We start from the raw sequence: 23,711 nt of genomic DNA, 5'->3' as shown, positions 1-23,711 counted from the left end.
ACACAAAGAAATTTGGTGCTCTTAATGATCTCAATGGAGGAGCCATCAATGTTCAGCGGAGTGTGGTTGCTCTGTGTCCTCCTGAAGTCAACAACCATCTCTTTTGTTTTGTTCACATTCAGAGACCGTTTGTTGGCTTTGCACCAGTCTGTTAGCAGCTGCACCTCCTCTCTGTATGCTGACTCATCGTTCTTGCTGATGAGACCTACCACGGTCGTGTCATCGGTGAACTTGATGATGTAGTTCGAGCTGTGTGTTGTGGCACAGTCGTGGGTCAACAGAATGAACAGCAGTGGACTGAGCACACAGCCCTGGGGGCCCCCCGTGCTCAGTGTGATGGTGTTGGAGATGCTGCTCCCGATCCGGACTGACTGAGGTCTCCCAGTCAGGAAGTCTAGGATCCAGGAGGTGTTCAGGCCCAGTAGGCTCAGCTTTCCAATCAGTTTCTGAGGAATGATTGTGTTGAATGCTGAACTGAAGTCTATGAACAGCATTTGAATGTACGTGTCTTTTTTGTCCAGGTGGGTTAGGGCCAGGCGGAGGGTGATGGCAATGGCGTAGTCTGTTGAATGGTTGGGACAGTACGCAAACTGCAGGGGGTCCAATGAGGGGGGCAGCAGGGTCTTGATGTGCCTCATGACGAGCCTCTCGAAACACTTCATGGTGATGGATGTGAGTGCGACGGGACGGTAGTCGTTGAGGCAGGACACTGAAGACTTCTTTGGCACGGGGACAATGATGGCGACCTTGAAGCACGTTGGAACGATGGCGCTGCTCAGGGAGATGTTGAGGATGTCAGTGAGAACATCTGCCAGCTGGTCTGCACATCCTCTGAGCACTCTGCCAGGTATATTGTCTGGTTCAGCAGCCTTCCGTGGGTTGACCCTGCACAGGGTTCTCCTCACTTCAGCCATGGTAAGACACAGCACCTGGTCATTGGCAGGAGGAGTGGTCTTCCTCGCCACCACGTCATTTTCCACCTCGAAACGAGCGTAGAACATCTGGGAGGGAGGCATCACCAGCACAGGCAGGTGATGTTGTCCTGTAGTTGGTGATGTCCTGAATGTCCTTCCACATGCACTGTGTGTCGTCACTGTCCTGGAAGTGGCTGTGGATTCACCGGGCATGTGCACGCTTTGCCTCTCTGATGGCCCGGGTCCTTCCTGTAGTGAGGCGACCACAACTGAGCACAGGACTCCAAGTGTGGTCTGACCAGGGTCCTATATAGCTGCAACATTACCTCTCGGCTCCTAAATTCAGTTCCACGATTGATGAAGGCCAATACACCATAAGCCTTCTTAACCACAGAGTCAACGTACGCAGCTGCTTTGAGCGTCCTATGGACTCAGACCTCAAGATCCCTCTGATCCTCCACATTGCCAAGAATCTTTCCACTAATACTATATTCTGCCATCATATTTGACCTATCAAAATGAACCACCTCACACTTATCTGGGTTGAACTCCATCTGCCACTTCTCAGCCCAGTTTTACATCCTATTTTTATAGATGCACCGTAGAAAGCATTCTTCTAGGGTGCATCACAACCTGGTATGGAAGTTGTCCTGTCCAAGACCGAAAGAAGCTGCAGAAGATCGTGAACACGGTGCAGCACATCACACAAACCAATCTTCCATCCTTGGACTCACTTTACACCGCACGCTGTCGGAGCAGTGCTGGCAGGATAATCAAGGACACGACCCACCCAGCCAACACATTTTTCGTCCCTCGAAGACTCATACGGCCAGATTTGGGAACAGCTTCTTTCCAACTGTGATAAGACTGCTGAACGGATCCTGACCTGGATCTGGGCCGTACCCTCCAAATATCCGGACCTGCCTCTCAGTTTTTTTGCACTACCTTACTTTCCATTTTTTTATTTTCTATTTATGATTTATAATTTAAATTTTTAATATTTACTAAGTTTTACTATTTTTAATATTTAATATTTGTAATCCAGGGGGTGGAAAGCACAGAATCAAATATCGCTGTGATGATTGTATGTTCTAGTACCAATTGTTTGGCGACAATAAACGATAAAGTATAAGTATAAAGTGTAAGTATCAATGTCCTGCTGTAACCTCTGACAGCCCTCCACACTATCCACAACACCCCCAACCTTTGTGTCATCAGCAAACTTACTAACTCATCCTTCCATTTCTTCATCCAGGTCATTTATAAAATTCACAAAGAGGAAGGGTCACAGAACAGATCCCTGAGGCATTCCACTGGTCACCGACAAAGGGCAACATCCTCCAGATGGTTCACGACACTACTTCTTTCACTTCTTTTATGGCTTCCTTTTCTTTCAACTGTGGTTCTGCTACTGTTGGAGCCTGTGATCTACATTTTGGTGGTGTGTCTCCAGGCCAATTGAGCAATCCGGCGCTTTGCTGCCTCTGAACTTTGAACTTTGAGGCTGAGAGGCCTGGAGATGGGGCAGGAGCCTATGATCAACTCCATTCCTTGACAATCTCACCAATTAAAGTGCCGAGGAGGATTGAAATCATCGAGGGGGGTCGGGAGTGTTCAGCCTCTCACTCACCGCTGCCAAAGAAAGGTGTTTGCATTTGGATGGTCTCTGTCTCTCTCTCAATGCTGTCCAGGGATGGTGCTGGAGTTCTGGGCTTTGGGCAAGGTTTAATTGATGCGGTCTGTGGATTAGACTTTGTGGTTCACATTATGACCTGTTTCTAGTTTCTGAACATTCCTTTATTTGTATTTGCTATTTTGGACGATTTTGAATCAGGGCAACCTGCAAACACTGAGCTGAACTGAAGCTGGAAACAACAGGAATTCTGCAGATGCTGGAAATTCAAGCAACTTTGATGTATGAACTGAAGCTGGACTTTTTTGACTTTATATTCTGTGGTTTTTCACTCATTTTTTTTGTTGCCATTTGTGCGATTTGTTTTTGCTTTGCGCGTGTGGTGGGGTGATGTTTTTCTTTGAACGGTTTCCATGGTTTTGTGACTGTGGGAAGACAAATCTCAGGGTGTATACTGCATACATACTTTGAAAGTAAGTGTACTTTGAAATTTAAAAGATCAAAGGTAAGAGGTGTATACCAAGTTCCTCTCCAAGTCAAGAGCCACCCAAACCTCAAGTGGTAGCATGAAAGGGCAATGGGCGACAGTCTTGTTAACGTTTGTCAAGTAGAATTAAATTACAATGAGCTATTCCAGTTAAATGCAAGTTTTACCTGTCAGATGATTGCCTGTTCTCCCCAGAGAGTCGTGATGAGCTAAAGTCTGTTCTGTGCTCTTCTCCATCAGCTACTTTGGAGTCTGGACAATGGAAAATCTGTTGGAACAGAAACAAAAGAGGAGAATAATATTCAAAAGGAAGACAGAAAACAGCACAGAGCAGATCTGATGTTAGTAAAACCTGAAGTGAACATCAAAGCATAATGATGTTTATTTGAAAGCACTCGGCATTTGCAGGAGATGGGAGAGCTGACAACATAAAGAGCAATGTAAGAGTATGGTCTAGTAGTTATTCACCCTACGGTGGCTGGGTGCTGGGTGGTGGGGTGCAGATATGTGTCTACCAAAGGAGGTGTAAGGTGCTCCTTCCCTCTGCTAGCCTGCAGGTCACCCTTGGGCAGGGTGTAGCACCTGCTTAGCCCCTCGATCAGGGTCACGTGAAGCCATGGGATCAGATGGTGGATGGTCGTATGAACAGCTGGTGCAGATCACAAGTCCTGGTTGTGTGACCACTGACGCCAGGCAGACAATCTCTGAAGAGTATTGATAATGGCTGGGGTCACCCATCTTGTAGAGACTCTGCCCACAAGACAGGCAATGGCAAACCACTTGTGTAGAAGAATTTGCCAAGGACAATCATGGTTAAAGACCATGATCGCCTATGTCATACAACACGGCACATAACTCACAAACAATGGCAGGGTGACCAGGACTGGGTTTTCACTATTTCAGTTTACACAGTGCTCAAAAGAACAGGACAAAGGGAAAGGAGGTGGGGTAGGCTTGTTAATCAATGAAGATACTAGAATAGTGGTGAGTCATGATATGGAGACTGTGGTTATAATAGAGAATTAGTTTTGAGTTTAAATCACGAAAGACAAGGGAATGAAGACACAGGTAGGAGTGATCATCAGCCCTCAAAGAATGATAGAGTGGGGCATAAATAGGGAAATCTTCATGATATGGTTGGAGGGATCTGCAATTGTCAGAAGAGATTTTAATCCACGTATTGATTGCATGAACCAACCCAGCAAGGGTATTGAGGTAGAAGGATTTGTGAAATGCATCAGCGATTGCTTCTTAGAAGAGTATGCTATGGAGCCTACCTGGGAACAGGCTATTTTATATCTGGTCATGAATAATGAGGAAAGATTAATTAATAAGAGATCTTGTGGCTTAAAATCCCCAGGAGGTAGTAAGCACAATATGATAGAATTCCAGATGCAGTCTGAGGGTGAATACTACAGGACCAAAGTCCCTGTCTTCAAATTAAATGACAGCTATAATGGCATGAATGACAAAGATGGAGGACCTTCATTGCTGTCCTAAACACCAGCGGTAAATAAGTAAATAATCATGGTATGAAGGTGGAGTTATCAAAGATGGACAGGAAAATAAGCAACAAGACAGGTCGGTAGATGAATAGTGGCAGAAATTCAAACAATAGGTCCATAACACTCAGCAGGAATTTATCCCAACCAGAAAGAGTGATTCCATGAGAAAGGAATCAATGTTCTCCCTAAAGTAACTGTGTGTGTGTGTGTGTCCGCGCGCGTACATGCGTGCACACATCTTTTGTTACTAGTGCACAAAAGATTGTTTTCTGATGTGGACAGTGTTGACAATGTAGAGTCAGTAGATTTTAGAACTGGCTTGTTTATACTGTTCTTATTTGCTTGTTTATACTGTTTTTATTGAAGAAATTACTGATTCACTGTGTCGAATTCCAAAGAAGCAAAGGCTGTGAAACACAAAAGAACTACTAGTTCATTTAAAGCGAATCAGCTTAATGAAACAGTAGAAACTGCTCTCCCGAAAGCTCATGAGGTCAGGAGCTTGCAGTTACGAGAAATATTGATGTACAATATAGAAACTTGTATTACATGCATGTATTGTCACGATGCAAAAGTTGCTGGAGAGTTTGCAAGTGGGAAGAAGTGGCATGATATTTGGAAACATGACTTTTTAAAGTGTCATTTAACAAGCAAATCACACATGGACGATGTGCAAAAGCTCTGGAGAGAAAATCCTTCATTACCTGCTACAGGCCTGCTATGTAGGTTTTGTGAGAGTGCAGATGAACGAGAGTGAGAACAGTCAAACCCAGGAGAGATCAAAGTTCTTATCGATTGTGTTTTGCTAGTTGTTAAGTTGAATACCTCTATATATAAATCCAGTGTACACTTGTTGTCCCTGAGCAAAAAATTGCACAACACAAGATTTTTGAGCACACTGGTCATTACAAATTAGAGGGAACATTGATCCTAATGCTAAATCCTGAACAAATCTTAACTCAGAATTATAGAATCTATTGGCCCAGACAAGCTGTGCTTTATATTAATCGATCAGAGGTTGTATTTGTATATATGACTTAAGGGGACAGATGTTGAGATATCACTAACTGCTGAAAAGCAAAGGACTGGTCATTTAAAATTGAGGTGCACAGAAATGTCTTCTCTGAGATGGTGGAGGATCTCTAGAATTCACTGCTCTAGAAGACGCCAGAGGCCAGATCATCAGGTATAATTAAGGTGAAGCTAGATAAATATTTGAAAGGTCAATGAATGGAGGGTGATGGAAGACTAGCATTGAAAAGAAATAGTAGTTAGCACAGATCAGTTGTGATCATATTGAGTGGTGTGGCAGGCTTTAGGTTTCTGGTGACCCACTCTTGCCCCTATTTTCTCATTTTCTTCATTTCCTGGGGCTTAACCCTTATATCCATCCACCTGCTGAGGCTGTGACAAGGCTCTGCACAATTTTAATTCAGTACATGCTGCCATTCAAGTGCATCCTTTCTCCCAAAGTGCCAAGTACATCCTATCCGGCACTTTTGTAGCCAGCCTCAGAGTAGCACCGTCCCTTTGCAGCCGTGCAATATTGTCCCTTTCCCTCATCTACTGCTTGAGCAGTCACCGACTGCCTCAGAGTTGAGATGTAAGCAAGCCACGTTGGACACTGATATCCCGCAGCGAGGAAACATTAAGCATATCACCAAGGGCTGTAATTAAATCTTGTACCAGGAGACAAAAGCCATGCCTTCTGAGTCCAAAGCTAAAACAAATGTTTTTGCTAATGTAAACCATGAAGGAAATCCAAAACAGTATTATTAAACAGGTTTAAAGAAAGCTCGTACAACAGGAAAGAAAGAGTACACTTACCATGAGTTGCTTTGGGATAACAGCGATGCTCACTCTTCTGCGGACTGTACTCTAGCAGACAAGGGAACAAGGGATCAGCGTAACTGGCAGCTTTAGAGCTAAAGCAGTGAGCTGCATCCAATGCAAGAAAATCTGTCACTATTGCTGTGCCCTTTGCGAAATAAACCCAGGTAATGTTATTAGAGGAGATGCCGCAATCTTCACCTAATACTACCGGCAATCTTTAACTCCCCATTATCTACAAAATTGCTTCATAAAATAAATATCCATGCAGAGCTGAAATAAAATTGACCTCCCCAATACTGTCCAACTATATAATATTGAACCCCCCCCCACCCTCCATCCAATGCCCAAATCACCTTGTGTTATCTAAACTAAGTTACAAACTGTTTGCATCGGACTTTTAGCCAGAGAGTGGTGAATCTACGGAACCTGTTGCCACAGGCGGCTGTGGAGGCAAAAAATTGGGTATATTTAAGAGAAGTGGTTGATTGATTCTTGATTAGACTGGGCATGAAGGGATGGGGGAGAAGGGAGGAGATCGAGGCTGAGGGGGAAATGGATCAGCCATGATGAAATGGCGGAGCAGAGTCAATGGGCCAAATGGCCTAATTCTGCTCCTATATCTTATGGTCTTATGGTCATAAGGACCTCAACAGCCTCAAGAAGCTATATCCTCTGAACAAATTCTCACTGGCACATATTTACTTCTGTCCATTATTTCATATTTCCTTATGAAAACACTGTCTCTGCTGGTGCTCAGGAATTCCACCAGTCCCATTCTTCCTGTAACTGTTTTTGCCCACATGCTTACCAATTCCATCTGGCTCTCCCACCGCCCAACTGCAAACCTGGGGCCGTTTGAAGTGGCTAATTAGCCCCACCAGCCCACGGGTCACTGTGATGTGGGGGGAGACCAGAACACCCAAAGGAAACACAAACGGTGGCTAGGAGAACCTGCGAACTCCACACGGACAGCACTCAAGGTCAGTGACTGGGATGATGAGGCATCAGCTTTAGCTGCTGTACCACTCTGCCACTACGGTGGGTCCTACTGGAGCGTCCAGGTCAAAACAATTCAAGAGGGAGCAGTATTTCAGCTGATGATATCGCAGAGCTCAGCGATGGACTTACATGATGAGCTCATTGAAACCTACCGAATGCTGAAAGGCCTTAATGGAGTGGACGTGGAGAAGATGTTCCCTTTGGTGGGGGAGTCTAAGACCAGAGGACACAGCCTCAGAGTAGAGGGGCGACCATTTAGAATGGGGATGACGAGAAATTTCTATAGCCAGAGAGTGGTGAATCTGTGGAATTCGTTGCCACTGACAGCTGTGGAGGCCAAGTCATGGGGCAGAGGTTGATAGGTTCTTGATTAGTCAAGGCATGAATGGATAAGAGGAGAAGGCAGGAGATTGGGACTGAGAGGGAAATGGATCAGCCATGGGTCCAATGGTTCAACTCTGCTCCTGTTTCTTAAGGTCTCATGGTCGAACTCCAACCTGTGATTGTGCAGACTGACCCCCAGTGCCTGTGCTGACCAAGGGACAAAGCTTTACATGCAAGTCATGAACAACTTTGTGTCTGTCAATTTTTCAAATCTAATTCTAATCAATTAGATCTGAAATGACTTGCATAAATTAATTCTAAGTAAAGTATTTATTTGCATTCCCACATTATTTTTCGCAGTATTATCTCCTGAATGGACACTGAGTTTTGACTTGCCCTTGTTGGGCCCAGGGGTTTGTGTAGACACATGGTGAGACAAGGGGAAGTGTCCTGTGTAGGTGTCAGTATAGGAAGGTGTATGTCCATGACTGCTGGCAGGAAAGATCAGGTAGAGGGCAGACTTGATGGACAAGCAAGTGTTTTCTTAATTGTTCCCCTGTCCTCTGCTTGGCAACCCCTTTATAAAACTGGGTTGGAACTTGCCTTGGGGTGTGGGACGACAGTAAGCAATCACAGTGGTGTTTGTTGGTGCTGGGGCAGGAGATTCCTTGCATCAGCTGCAGAGGGGGTTTTAATAGGAGGAATGGGTAAAAGTTGGTGTGCCTAACTCCGGCAGGTCAGGCATGGCATCTAGGAGAGAGAGGAGGGAGAATGGTGCTGCAATAACTTCTCACTCAACGTCAGTGAAACCGAAGAGCTGGTTATAGACTACAGGAAGAGGAAATCCGAGTTCCATGAGCCAGTCCCATCAGGGGATCAGAGGTGGAGAGGGTCAGCATCATTAATTTCCTCAGCGTTATCATTTCAGAGGGTCTGTCCTGGGCCCAGCATGTAAGTGCCATTACAAAGAAGGCACAGCAGCACTTCAACTTTCTTAGAAGTTTGTGCAGATTCGGCATTTTGTCTAAAACTTTGGCAAACTTCTGTGGATGCACAGTGGAAAGTATCTTGACTGGTTGCATCACAACCTGGTATGGAAACACTAATGCCCTTGGTCGGAAAAGCCCATGGAAGGTAGTGAATGCAGTTCAGTCCATCACAGGAAAAGCCCTCCCCACCATCCAGCACATCTGCAAGGAGATCTAGCACCAGAAAGCAGCATCCGTCATCAAGGACTCCCACCATCCAGGCCACGCTCTCTTCTCACTGTTGCCATCAGGAAGGAGGTACAGGAGATCCCACACCACCAGGTTCAGGAACAGTTATTACCCTTCAACCATCAGGCTCCTGAACCAGTGTGGATAACTTCACTCACCTCAACAATGAACTGGTTCCACAACCTTTGGACTCATGTTGCAAGGACTCGACAATTCATGCTTTCATATTATTTATTTATTTATTATTTGATTTTTCTTTCTTCTTTGTACTTGCACAGTTTGTCTTTTGCACGTTGGTTGCAAATTCACCTTTGTGTGTAGTTTTTCAGTGATTGTACTGTTTTTCTTTGTATCTACTGTGAACACCCGCAGGAAAATGAATCTCTGGGTTGTATATGGTGACACATGGACTTTGATAATAAATTTACTTTGAATTTTGAAGTTGGTTCTCTTTCATTCAGTTAATGTTCTGCCTTCAGACCAAGTCTGGATTACAGTTGCTATTTATAAAGGAACTGATGCGGGACTGCTAGAAAACACTGTATATCTTCTCATGCAAAGCAGAGCCAGGAAACTTTGATTGCACCAGGGATTCAGTTACATCCAAATCCATGTTTCAGTGGGGAAAGGACAGCAACTCATCACTCAGCAGCAGTGCAAGAGAACAGAGCCCGTGGACTGTGTGATGTTAACATCAGGCATGAAATCCTCCTCTGAGCCATTTGACTGAAGTTGTTAGCTCGAAGCACTAGAATGGCAGGGTGAGGAATTTCCTTTGTTACTAAAATCACACAGCATATTAAGTCACGGAGTTTCACAGAAATAATGGGGGTACACAGGTTTTGATTTCTCCTCTATCTGTCCCTGTTTCTTGGGCTTCATTATAAGAGATGTGATGAGTTCACCCAAGTTTACCAGGCTGAAGAGGTCTTGATGGGAAGATCCCTTTGATGCTAACTTACCTGATGTATCGCTCTCATCATTTGGGGCTTATTTTGGAAGTCAGCATCATCTGCAAGAAAAGTGAACACAGCCTTGTCTATTGTGAAGACGCGAGACTTCCATTGACACCTTTTACACTTCCCACTGCCTCGGGAAAGCACCTAACATAATCAAGGACTCCCCCCACCCCAGTCATTCTTGTTCCTCCCCCTCCCATTGGGCAAAAGACACAAAACTGTGAAAGCACATACTACAGGGCTCAAGGGCAGCTCACGTCCTGCTGTTACCAGACTCTTGATCAAACCTTTCATACATTAACAGATGAACTCCTGATCACCTGATTGTGGCCCTTGCACTTTATTAGTCCTCCCGCAGTGTCCTTTCTCTGTAACTGTAACAGAACGCTTTTACTTATTTTCTACTGAGGTACAGTGTGGAATAGGCACTTCTGGTCCGTCGAGCCGCATGGCCCAGCAATTCCCTGACTGAATCCTAGCCTCGTCACGGGACAACTTACGATGACTAATTAACCCAGCAACCGGTATGCCCTTGGACTGTGGGAGGAAACCAGAGCACCCGGAGGAAACCCACATGGTCACGGGGAGAACATACAAACTCCTTACAGACAGCAGCGGGAATTGAACCCGGGTCACCTGTACCATAAAGTGTTGCGCTAACCACGCATTCCCATCTTCCAGTCTACTAATGCTCTTCCTTTTGTACTGCGCTGAGGTGATCTGTATGGGTGGCATGCGACATGATTTTTCACTGAATCTCAGTACGTGTTACAAAAATAATCAACCAACCCAGTTACACACATCAAAGTTGCTGGTGAACGCAGCAGGCCAGGCAGCATCTCTAGGAAGAGGTACAGTTGACGTTTCGGGCCGATGCTGCCTGGCCTGCTGTGTTCACCAGCAACTTTAATGTGTGTTGCTTGAATTTCCAGCAGCTGCAGAATTTCTGTTGTTTGTGTTTTTAAAAACCCAGTTACCTCTGGTAGAAATTGAGGAGAGTGAAGTGGGTCGGTGGAAGTGGGCAGACTGACGGTAGATGGACCGGGTTAAAGTTGTTGTGCCCTTGCTGAGGTTGCAGTAGGGTTGTGACCCCAGCTGGTCCTGGGTAACAGTGGGTGTCCCAGGGGCATGTTAATGGGGGGTTGTGGACCACATCTCCTCGCTCACTTTTTCCTGCGACAGGCACCAGAGGACTAGTCAGCCAGAAGTAAAGGGATAGAGAAATGCAGGCAGATTCGTAGGTGTCACTAATCTCCTCATTCGTCCCTCCCGTGATTTTTGGGAGGGAGTAACGTAGAAGAAGCATCCAGTCCAATAACTGTCTGGAACACTTCTTAATTATGCCCCTCTTCAATTAGTTCACTTCAGAGAGTCTTTGGAATTTCTGGAATATTGACGCTCTTCCTCCCGTTGGTGAGATGTGGTCCTTACCTCTCACTTCTCCGAACTGCCTGTTCCTGGCATTCTGCTGGATGGTCCGCCTCATCTCCTGCAGCTCTGCGTGTTCCTTGGCGTGTAAGCATTTCAGGTTCTCCACGTGTCGGATCATCACCTGCATTCCCTGGCTCACTCGGGCCTCCTGCAGGACACAGCGCAGATTAGGGGCTGAATTCCACAATCTAGGGCTTCCGCTGTGGAGCCAGGCTACAGTGAGCATTTTGACAATTGTCAACACGAGTTGTATTTATGGTCCATATTTCAACTAGGTAGAGATGAAGTATAAGCTGGGTGGGAGGTGGAGATACTTCTCTGCCATGGGGGTGTAAGGTGCTCCTTCCCTCCACCAGCCACAGGGCACCTTTGGGCAGAGTGTAGCACCTGCTTAGCCCCCTGATCAGGGTCAGGTGAAGCCATGGGATCAGGTGGTGGATGGTCGTATGAGCAGCTGGTGCAGATCATAAGTCCTGGTTATGCGACCACTGACACCAGGAAGACTATCTTTGAAGAGTATTGATAATAGCCCAGATCACCTATTTTGTAAAGACACTGCCCAGAAGGCGGCAGCATCGTGGTCATGGAAAGACCATGATCGCCTGCACCGTACAACATGGCACATAACGAATGAATGGGGTAGTGCATAAGCACTGTGTCCATTATCCATTTATAAGGTACATGTTCCAACTATCTGTGTCCACTGTGCACTAAATCACTGAAAACTCAAACCAGTGTATTCATATTGGGCTCAACTCCTCTTGAGCCCAACTTGTGTACAAGGACTTTAAAGTTTCTTCCAGCCCAAAGATATTTGGTTGTGATTCCAAGTAAATTTTGAAAAATAACACCAGGGTCCCTGGATCTAACAGAGATACATATCTATTGTGTGTTTCCAGGGAATATCAGGGATATGATCCTGGGATTGTGTTCCCATGGTGTGTTGGTGATAGCACTTAAGTTTTGGACTCCTGGGACTATCAATTTTACAACTCTAAGTGACGTGCCCTTGGGACTATTAGGTATCCCACTCTGGATCGGGGTTGTTGGATTATAATGATCTAGTTTTGGTTCCCTGGAACAATAAGTGATACTGTTATAGTTGTGGAACAATTAGTCATATGCTTCAGTTTTGGATGCCTGGGACTACTAGTGATACCACCATGGCTTGGGTCGCTAAGACAGATGACAGAACAAAGTTTGTAATTATAGACCCAACACGGGGTCTGTGATATCTGATTGGGATTGTGGTCCTGGACATGAGATTGGTGCAGTGCCGGTGGTGAGACTGCAATGGTGCATTTGTATGACTTGGATATTATCACTTATTCACCTCAGGTGTACATACAGATTGTTGAGCAGTAATAGGGACAGTTTAGTGAAGCAATGAAGTCATTAAACTGGTACAGACCTGGTGCAATGCACCCAGTAGCTCGGCATGGCTGGTCACCCGGGTGATGGAGGCCTCCAGGACCTGAAGGTACTTCTCCAGCTCTTTCAGAAACTTTTGCCGTCGTCCATCCATGCAAACTGCTTCTAGTTTCTGCACAAAATCAATCACAGCCTTCAGCTTTGTATTGTCCTTATCTGGATTGGCACTGTTGCACTTTACCTGCAATGTTAAATTCAGCCCCAAATCCAGTGTCTTCATCCTCTCCCATCTACCCCAGATCCATTGCTTTACTCATTCCCTACCATCTGCCTCTCTACTTTAAGCTCCAGATTCCTTTCCTCGGTGCCTATTGCCCCCTCTATCGCACCTTTGTAATTATTTTTCCAAATGGCTAGAGTCTCCTCCACCTCCAGCTCCAGATTCCTTTTCTCAGCAACCAATTTTTTTCTGAATCCCCAACCCAGATTAATTTCTCCAATGATTAACTCATTCCCTCTACACCGTCTCCAGATTCCCCATCCCATTGACTACAAAATTCTCTCTTCCTCCAGCTGAGGGTTCCTTTCTCCTTAGCCTACAGTGTTCCCTCTACCCTGAGTGTTCCCTCTACCCTCTACTCCTTTCCTCAGGATCTGCACTGGGACCATCTTCCCCCAGCTATTGACTCCTTCCTCCCCTAACCTGCATCTTCTACATGTAGCTCCCAGTACCTTCAATGTTTCCTTGCATTCCTCGAGCTCCTTGTGGACGTTCTCTTCAGCCACATCTCGGGCATGTTCCTCCACCTGGAGCCTTTGTTTCAATGTGAACATGTCGGATTTGAAAGCCAGAGACAGGTGTATGAACGCTGACTTGGGGGGAGAAAGAGAGAATTCTCTGCTGAAGGAATCGGGAAACTAGATTGGAGACCTCTCGCCTGCTGGCCTGTTTGCCTTAGAGATAGAATGCTGGTGGCTACTAAGCTGATGTGGCAAGGCTAGGAGAGTGAGTGCCTTACAGCTCCAGTGAGCTGAGCTAAATCCCGACCTCCTGCACACTCTCATCATAATATGTGAGGGCTTCCTTCAGTTCCCTTGCACATCTCTAACACATTTTAATTCCATTTCCCATTCCCATTCTGATATGTTGCGACGAGGCCACACTCAGGGTGGAAGAACAACACCTTATGCTCTGTTTGGGAAGCCTCCATCCTGATGGCATGAATATTGATTTCTCGAACTTTCGGTACTGCTCCCGACCTTCGCCATTCCTCATCCCCTTTTCCCTCTCTCACCTTATCCCCTTGCCTGCCCATCACCTCCCTCTGGTGCTCCTCCCCCCTTTTCTTTCTTCCATGGCCTTCTGCCCTCTCCTATTGGATTCCCCCTTCTCCAGCCCTGTATCTCTTTCACCAATCAACTTCCCAGCTCTTTACTGCACCCCTCCCTCCCCTCCCAGTTTCACCTGTCAACTGGTGTCTCTCCCTCTTCTTCCCCCACCTTTTAAATCTACTCCTCGTCTTTCTTTTCCAGTCCTGATGAAGGGTCTTGGCTCGCAATGTCGACTGTACTGTTTTCCATAGATGCTGCCTGGCCTGCTGAGTTCCTCCAGCATTTTGTGTGTGTTGCTCTGGATCTCCAGCGTCTGCAGATTTTCTCTTGTCACATGAGGGTTGGTAGGTTTGGTTAATTAGCCCTCTGTAAATTGCCCCTGGGGTGCAGGCAAGTGGGAAGAGTATGGGGAAATTGAAGAAAATTCTGGAGAAATAGGATTGCTGTGTGAGGCAGCATGGACTCGACGGGCTCCTCATAAATGTGATTAAATTATCCTCCTCAATTATATTTTGATATAAAAAAGGCCCTTACCTCTACTTCTTTCTCAGTGCAGAATTCCCTGCAAAATAAGGAAATGTAAAGTTTATTTTGTATGTTCCTGTGTTTTCACCTGTGGAGTTTGGGCCATGGGAAAGAGCACCACTAATCACAACTGATCTACAGTGGGTTTCCACTAGATTACAAGAGCATTATCATAGGTTTGGACAGAGCAGCAAATTAGCACACAGGCCTCTCCAGTGGGACCCAGGTACCAGACCAGACAGTGGTTTTCACTGCTGGCTGATTCTGTGCTTACGCAAAGTCACTGGCCATGATTTTTCTTGCTTTACAACAGTAACTATACGTACATGTGAGGAGACTGAAATTGCCCTGGAGTCACAAATACCATCTTTTTATAACAAAGTTTGGACTAAATTCAAGAGTACCCAAAATTAGGAGAGAAATGATGCTGTTGACTGCAAGCCAACTTTGTTCTGCCTGCCCACTTCAGTGTCTGACTAGTGGTAATGACTTCATTGACAATAGACAACAGACAATAGACAATAGGTGCAGAAGTAGACCATTCGGCCCTTCGAGCCTGCACCGCCATTCTGAGATCATGGCTGATCATCTACTATCAATACCCGGTTCCTGCCTTGTCCCCATAACCCTTGACTCCCCTATCCATAAGATACCTATCTAGCTCCCTCTTGAAAGCATCCAGAGAATTGGCCTCCACTGCCTTCTGAGGCAGCACGTTCCACACCTCCATAACTCTCTGGGAGAAGAAGTTCCTCCTCAACTCTGTCCTAAATCACCTACCCCTTATTCTTAAACCATGCCCTCTGGTACTGGACTCTCCCAGCATCTGGAACATATTTCCTGCCTCTATCTTGTCCGATCCCTTAATAATCTTATCTGTCTCAATCAGATCCCCCCTCAATCTCCTTAATTCCAGCGTGTACAAGCCCAGTCTCTCTAACCTCTCTGCGTAAGACAGTCCGGACATCCCAGGAATTAACCTAGTGAACCTACGCTGCACCTCCTCCACAGCCAGGATGTCCTTCCTTAACCCCGGAGACCAAAACCGCACACAATACTCCAGGTGTGGTCTCACCAGGGCCCTGTACAAACGCAAAAGGATTTCCTTGCTCTTGTACTCAATTCCCTTTGTAATAAAGGCCAACATTCCATTAGCCTTCTTCACTGCCTGCTGCTCTTGCTCATTCACCTTCAGAGACTGATGAACAAGTACTCCTAGATCTCTTTGTATTTCTCCCTTACCTAACTCCACATCGTTCAGATAATAATCTGCCTTCCTGTTGCTGCTCCCAAAGTGAATAACCTCACACTTATTCACATTAAATGCCATCTGCCAAGTTTCTGCCCACTCACCCAGCCTATCCAAGTCACCTTGAATTCTCCTAACATCCTCATCACATGAGTGAGTTGAGTGAGTTAGACAAGGAGACGTTGTCTCCGTTTGTTGCAATATCTCCTCTCTGTAGTGGAGTCAGCCAGGGGCTCTGTAAGGGTCCCAGTGAGGGAGAAGGCTACAACACATAAATGATCATTGACATTGCATCAAGGAGGGCATCAACGATTTGAATATTTGGTGTAATATTAAGCATCGGAGTGGGTGTAAAACACATTGGATTAGTCACCATTTAACACACAATTTTTCATCCCATTCGTGCAGGAATTTAGTGATCTAAATGGTGGAGCAGAATTGATAGGCCAAACTGCTCAATTCTGCTCCTGTGTCTTATGGTCTATGTCGACCAAGTATAACATGTAATATTACTGGTTATATTATAGAAAGACGAAATGTCAAACTGCTAGTGACAAGAAGAAATGTGCTGTACGTAGTAAAATAACATTACACATGGGAGCAATAACAAAAGTAAATGAGAGGAAGATTTTTCATCATCATTACTATATAAAGAAAGTAATACTAGGAATGCAGCAAACCCTGTAAGTCTGGATACAGCAAGGATACAATATTGTAAATACCATATTCAGAGTGTCTGGGAATTTCATGCTGTCAAGAATTTGAGAGTGCATTAAGGTGCACAGTAGCATAGTGGTTAGCACAGCACTTTACAGTACCGGTGACATGGGTTCAATCCCCGTCACTGCCTGTAAGGAGTTTGTACTTTCTCCCCGTGACTGCGCGGGTTTCCTCCGGGAGCTCCAGAGGATTCCTCCCCCAGTCCAAAGACCTACTGGTTAATAGATTAATTAGTCATTGTAAATTGTCCTGTGGTTAGGCTAGAATCAAACCGGGGGGATTGCTCGAAGCGCCGATTCCATTCTGTATCCCAGTAAATAAATAAATTAGAGATCAGTACAATAATCTATCGGACCATGGCATCTCATTTCACTGCCTACCTCTTGAAGAGGCCCAACCGTTTCAAAATCGACACCTCATCCATGGAGTTGTTGAGTGGTTCCTCAGGAGCACTGTCTGTGTGAGTGAGATCACAGGGTGGAGTTAGAGACAAAGAGTCCATCCTCCATATCATTACATGTTAAATAATGCTCAGAGTTATTACTACAAATACTCTACTGCACTTGGGGGTGGGAATCTTGTGAGTTTTAGTAAGTGAATCTATTATCAGGTTGAATTGAAATCAATTGAATTCCAATGTAACAAGTACTGCTCCTTCAACTTTTTTGTACCCTTTTTTTTCCTGTTGTGCCAAGCAAATCATTTTAAATAAAGCTATTGACCTAATAATCTAATCATTTAATAACCCAATACATCTTCATTAAAATAAATCTGAATAACATTCTTCCTCATCGATAATATTCATGTTAATGAGCTGCTTTTCAATAAATCTATTGTAAGAATTCAACAACTCTTTCTCCTGCAGTGCTTAACTTCAGGGTCACTGTATCTGAATGAACCAAGGGAGATCTCCTCTTTGTTTGTGCTTCCTCCCACAGACACGAGTTACTGCTTAAAGTTATCAAAGAACAATCTGCTAGAGGAACTCAGCTGTTTGAGCTGCATATGTAGGAGAAAGGGGAATGTCAACATTTCAGGTGAAAACCCTGCATCGGGACATCATCACTCCTGATGTTGGGTTTTGGCCTGAACAGGACAACAATTCCTTTCCTCCCAGAAATGCTGCTCAACCTGCTGAGATCTCCCAGCAGACCATTTTTCACTCCACATTTTAGCATCTGCATCTCTTGTGCCGAAGTTTCCTACTTTTTATTTAGGTTGATTGTCTGATTGGATTCCTGCTTTTGGGTTAGTCCACACTGAGTAGGAGGCAGGGTGGAGGTACATCTTTACCAAAGGAGGTGTAAGGTGCTCCTTCCCTCCGCGAGCCTGCAGGTCACCCTTGGGCAGGGTGTAGCACCTGCTTAGCCCCCCGATCAGGGTCACGTGAAGCCATGGGAGCAGGTGGTGGATGGTCGTATGAGCAGCTGGTGCAGATCACAAGTCCTGGTTACGCGACCACTGACACCAGGCAGACAATTTCTGAAGAGTATTGATAAGAGGGTCACCCCCTCTTGTAAAGACGCTGCCCAGAAGAAGGCAATGGCAAACCACTTCTGTGGAAAAATTTGTCAAGAACAACCTTAGATGACCATGGTCGTCCTCGTCATATCACAAGGAACATAATGATGATAATAACACTGAATAACTTAGTGAGTGCAAAATCTGGGGTAACGCATAAAAAAGCCACCAATAATAGCTCTGTACAGGATGAATTATAGGTGGCCTGATTAAACTTCTCCCTATGAAAGCATGTATTTGATTTAAGGGACCAAAATTTCTGCATCATCTTGAATTAGGGAATCAAGGGAGGGTTGAGTGCCGAATAGAAACTGTGTCTCAGAATACTAAGAAAGGTGTGGAGATTAACAAAAGAGCTTAATTAACGTTCAACATAACAACTTTAAGACAACTTAAGCAAATAAAGGTAAAGCCCCACAATTTTTGCAGCAGTGTTCAATTTTCCGATGGCTCTGCTCTCAGATTGTTAGTTGATCAGGTTATCCCAGCATTTGAGGTTCTCAAGGATATCAACAAGTCCCAGGATTTGCTGATCCCTGTGAGCAGGTCCCAGGACTGTCCCAGGATTTGCTGATCTGGTTTCTGTGAGCAGGTCCCACTGTCCAGGATTTATTGATCCCTGTGAGCAGGTCCCAGGACTGTCCCAGGATTTGCTGATCTCTGTGAGTACCTTGGCTGGTCACAAAACAGTACCAGCACTGTACTGTGCAGACTGAAGGCCATGAACTCTAATTAACGCGTGCGAAGGCTCTCACATTAGGTTCCCAAGCATCCAATATGAGGTGCATACGACAACAGTGGTGGGCACACATCCACTGGAGGGGGCTGCCTGTAGCTGGAAGGCCTGGATTGAGGTGCCCCATTGGAGTGTGCATGTACATGCCCAGATTCAGGTGACCGCGAGCCTGCAGCATGGTTTCCCAGGCTCTGGTAACATTCGGTATTAAGCAAAGGCTCCATGGAGGTCACTTATATAATCACCTGACTGTTCTCAGCAGGGACAGAGCAACACAGGAAGAATGCTGGTGCCAAAGCGAGGGTTCAGAGGAGGTTCATGGGAATGATTCCGGAAATGCAAGGCTTGTCGTATGAAGAGCGGTTGATGGCTCTGTGCCTGTACTTGCTCGAATTTGGAAGAATGAGGGTGATTTCATTAAAACCTTTTGAACTTCAAAAGGCCAAGACAGAGTAGATGTGGAAAGGATGTTACCCATGGTGGGGGAGTCTAGGACCAGAGGGCACAGCCTCCGGATCAAGTGACACCCATTTAGAATGGAGATGAGGAGAAATTTCTTTTGCCAGAGAGTGGTCAATCTGTGGAATTCATTGCCAGAAGCAGCTGTGGATGCCAGATCATTGGTGTATTTAAGGCAGAGGTTGATAGGTTCTTGATTAGTTGGGGGTGAAAGGTTATGGGGAGAAGGCAGGAGACTGGGGCTGAGGGAAATGGTTCAGCCATGATGGAGTGGCAGAGTAAACTTGATGGGACGAATGGCCTAATTCTGCTCCTATGTCTTCTAATCTTCTGGTCAAGGAAGTTGGAACATCAGGGGAAATCTGGATGTTCAGACAAACCTACCTTCTCCACTCTCATCACTGTCTCTGACTTGTTCATCCTCAGGTGACCTCGATTCACTTTCGATGCTGTGGTTCTCTGGAGTTAGGTCAGATTCCTGGAATGGTTAATGAGAACATATGAGTCCATATGTTACCGGATGCTCTTTCCTGCGGGTACTTTTCCAGTATAACACCATACAGACAGTCATTCTAGAAGTAGATCCCTATTCACCTCCTCTCATTGATAATGGCCCATTCACAGGCTGTCCAAAGGGAATGAATGGGCTCCATTTCTAAAGACATACATAAATCAGAAAATACTCAATGTGGTAACTATGGTAACAGTATTGCAATGAATGGTGTCAATAAAGGTCAGTTAATATGAACAATTACTTATTGACTTCCCCTGCCTAATTACAATGGTACTGAATCAGGATGTCCAATGCCTAATGGCTGGTTTTGATGGGCTCAAATTATCCATTGTTTAATAGAATAATGCTGCGCAAATGTAATCACTTCTGTTGACTTGTCAGTTTCCATAGAAAATCTTTTAAGTGGCCTCCTGCAGTGAAACTGACAGGCTGAGTTCTATATAGAAAATTGTGTCTGATTACCGTGGGGAGGTCACACATAAACCATTTTTTTCCTCGAGACTGGTTCTCGTTTGAATTTAACAATACTTATGAGAGCTCTTTTGTATGTGAGGGATGTCTGTAAGTCATGTGGATGGAGGGAGCCTGCATGTCCAGGTGACAAATAGGATATCTGCTCTTCTGACTCTTCGTGGTTCTGCAGAGCGAAGAGGATTTGCACTTACACACAAGGTCAAGTGTACGTGTTGGAATCTTGTCTAACAATGACACCAACATCACTGTTTATTGCAGAGGGTTCCCAACTTAGTTAATGGTATAAAAAAGGTTGGGAACCCCTGGTTTATAGTCTTCCTTCCAACTACCTGAGACTTGGCTGTGGTGTAACAGCGCTCAGCTTGGACTGCATTGCTGACAACCTCAGTGTCTGTCTGGAGGCCAGTTGTGTGGCTCACCCCGTGCACCAATGATGCGCAGTTCCGCAGGCCTGCAGAAGATGTCGAATGGTATAAGTTGCAGCCACAACTTACCAGTGAGCAAACAGTGGAAGGTCCAGCTCACTAAATCAGAATCAGGTTTAATATCACTGGCATATATGTCGTGAAATTTGTTGTTTTGCGGCAGCTGTACGGTGCAATACATAATAATAAAAAAACTGTAAAGTACAGTAACTGCTTAATGAACCAAGGTGTTCATCCTCTTCTCTAGTTGTTCTCTGGGTAATAAAGCTATTCATGGCTCTAGGATCCCATTAAGTAACTACAGACTGTGGCCTCTAATGTAGGGTATTGGGTAACACAGGGATCTTACAGAGGTTCTGGGTAAGGCTGAACTACTTCTCATATTATTCACCCACCAATCCCATCAATTACCTGACCCTCTGTGGATGTAATGAGTTCTTCGAACCTGTGAAGGGCGCCAGAGAACATTGGGTGCCAATGTTTTTACAGAACTTGAATTGGTTTATCGTAGTTTAACAACCATCATTAATCATTTAGACCAGAAGAACATAAGATAAGGGGCAGCACTGTAGCATAGCGTTAGCACAGTGCTTTACAGTACAGGTGACCCAGGTTCAATTCCCGCTGCTGCCTGTAAGGAGTTTTCACGTTCTCCCTGTGACCGCATGGGTTTCCTCCAAGAGCTCTGGTTTCCTCCTACAGTCCAAAAGCGTAGATTAGTAGGTGAATTACTCATTGTAAATTGTCTCGTGATTAGGCTAGAGTTAAACAGGGGGTTGCTTGGGGTTGGAGCTCAAAAGGCCGGAAGGGCCTGTTCTGTACCGTACTTCAGTAAAAGTAAATAGATATAGGAGCAGAATCAGGCCATTCAGCCCATCAAGTCTGCTCAATCATCATGGCTGATCCATTTTCAGCATGGCTGAACATTTCATCATGGCTGAGCCATTTTTCCTCTCAGCCCCATTCTCCTGCCTTCTCCCTGTATCCCTTCATGCCCTGACTAATCAAGAATCTATCAACCTCTGCCTTAAGTATACACAATGACTTGTCCTCCACCACCATCTGTGGCAATGAATCCCACAGATTCGTTACTTCTCACCTCTGTTCTAAAAGGACACCCCCTCTGTTCTGGCGCTGTGTCCTCTGGTCTTAGACTCTCTCACCATAGGAAACATCCTCTCCACATCCACTCTATCAAGGCCTTTCACCATTTGATAGATTTCAATGCGGTCATCCCTCAGTCTTCTGAATTCTCGTGAGTACAGGCCCAGAGCAATCAAATGCTCCTCGTATGACAAACCTTTCAATCCCGGAATCATTTTTGTGAACAGCGTTTGAACCCTCTCCAATGTCAGCACATCCCTTCTTGGATAAGGGTCTCAAAACCCAAAACTGCTCACAACACTCCAAGTGAGGCCTCACCAGTGCTTTACAAAGCCTCAGCATTACATCATTGCTTTTTTAGAGTTCCCTGTCTTTTTCCCAAGTGACTCGCTCTTTGTAAGCGGTCTCCTGGTGCTTTCTGTTTAAGCTTGTTAAGTTTATTTTGACAGGCTCAGGGATTCCATGTTGCTTTTATTTAAGTGGATGCCTGATTAGTGCTATTGCGGGGTCCTAGCTTTGAGAGTGTTACTTCTCGCTCGGCTAAGCCACCGATCTTCTTTTTGGAATTATTATGAATTAACTTTCATTGTCACGTCTATGTTGGAGTCTGTCTTTTGACCCCAGTTGGATTCTGACATTGCCAGCGCACACTGTGACAGTGGCAGAGTTGCTGTTCATTATTAGCTGCCTTAGAAGCCTCTAAACAGGAGTAGAACCAAGTCATCCTCGATCCCAAGAAATTGCATTGAGGAGCAGAAGAAGCAAAAATGTGGAAAGGGTCACCTGGAGTCTCTGCGCTGCGCAGTTCCACAAGCAGCAAGCAAGACAAAGCCCGGTTAAGAGACAATTATTAACAGAACACTGGGGAGATCCGTCCTTCAGAGCAGTGGAATGAGATCCACCAAGAGGGAGCAGACGGGGTCTCGGTCGATGCTTGGGCAGTGCATTACGGGCATGTTCACCTTAACCATGTACTCCCGTCTTCTAACTCAGCCCCAGGGTGAAGGTGCAAAACTCCCTCAGCGAGCCCCTGGAGCGCTCAACCGCCCTCACACACTGCAGCGAGCTCTTATTTCAACAGCGGCTGAGGAAAGAGAGGCCAGTGTATCATGTGGGCATGCTTGTCCCTTCAAAGTAACAAGAGAAAGAAAGAGGGAGGGATTGAGTACACAGCTGGGTTGCCACATTACAAGAATCAAGAGAGTGCAGGAAAGCATGTTGCCCTGGGCTAGGAGTGCTGGGGAATGGAGGCAGCTAGGAGTACAAGTACATTGTCCCATGAAAGTGGTTACAGAAGGAGGCCCACAGCGTGCGTGCCTGTGTTGGTTGGGGACACTAAGTACTGTAGTCGAGGTGTTATGTTACAACCTTACACGGTATTGGTGGGACTGCTGTTAAAGAGCATTTGGAGCAGTTCTGGCAACTGCCCCGCAGAAAGATAGTGACTAAGCTGGAGATGATGCGAAAAAGATTCCCAAGGACGTCGCCAGGGTAGAGTGCTTTACTTACACAGAGGGACTGGATAGGCAGGGTGTACTTGCATCGGGACATTGGAAACTGATGGGTGGCCAATTAGAGGTTTATAAAGAGGGGGATAGATCGGGTGGACAGTCAGAATCTCTTCTCCATAAAGCAGGGAACCCCTGCTCTTTAGAGCAGCATGGTAGTGTCGTGGCTAGTACAATGATACACAGTACAGGCGGCCCAGGTTCAATTTCCGCTGCAGCCCGTAAAGAGTTTGTACGTTCTCCCCGTGACTGTGTGGGTTTCCTCCGGGTGCTCCGGTTTCCTCCCACAGTCCAAAGGCCCACCAGTTGGTAGGTTAGTTGGTCATTGTAAATTGTCCCGTGATTAGGTGAGAATTAAATCGGGGGGTTGCTGGCTGGTGCGGCTCAAAGGGCCAGAATGGCCTGTTCCCGCTGTATCCCAATGAATAAATCAAGTGAGGGAGGCTGAAACAGGAGAGCATGGGTTTGGGT

General features: G+C 45.6%; 1 protein-coding gene across 7 annotated transcripts in view; it reads right to left on the bottom strand.

Annotated features, from left to right (window-relative positions):
- Positions 1–23,711, bottom strand: part of LOC134343521 (inositol 1,4,5-triphosphate receptor associated 2-like) — an 86,419-nt gene that overhangs the window by 21,284 nt on the left and 41,424 nt on the right. For 6 of the 7 annotated variants that reach the window (XM_063042264.1, XM_063042263.1, XM_063042265.1 and 3 more), the window contains 9 exons: positions 19,600–19,693; positions 16,880–16,955; positions 14,540–14,567; positions 13,406–13,546; positions 12,714–12,845; positions 11,303–11,450; positions 9,875–9,924; positions 6,367–6,417; positions 3,202–3,302 (listed from right to left, as the gene is read on the bottom strand). In XM_063042264.1, the coding sequence (XP_062898334.1) occupies positions 3,202–3,302; positions 6,367–6,417; positions 9,875–9,924; positions 11,303–11,450; positions 12,714–12,845; positions 13,406–13,546; positions 14,540–14,567; positions 16,880–16,955; positions 19,600–19,693 (821 nt within the window). The remainder of the gene's footprint in view (positions 1–3,201; positions 3,303–6,366; positions 6,418–9,874; positions 9,925–11,302; positions 11,451–12,713; positions 12,846–13,405; positions 13,547–14,539; positions 14,568–16,879; positions 16,956–19,599; positions 19,694–23,711) is intronic. The other variant, XM_063042267.1, reaches the window with a different exon arrangement.

This window comes from Mobula hypostoma, chromosome 3 (genome assembly GCF_963921235.1).
Source record: "Mobula hypostoma chromosome 3, sMobHyp1.1, whole genome shotgun sequence".
NCBI lineage: Eukaryota > Metazoa > Chordata > Chondrichthyes > Myliobatiformes > Myliobatidae > Mobula > Mobula hypostoma.
Note: the sequence above shows the minus strand (reverse complement) of the source record. Positions and strands in the feature narration are given on the sequence as shown.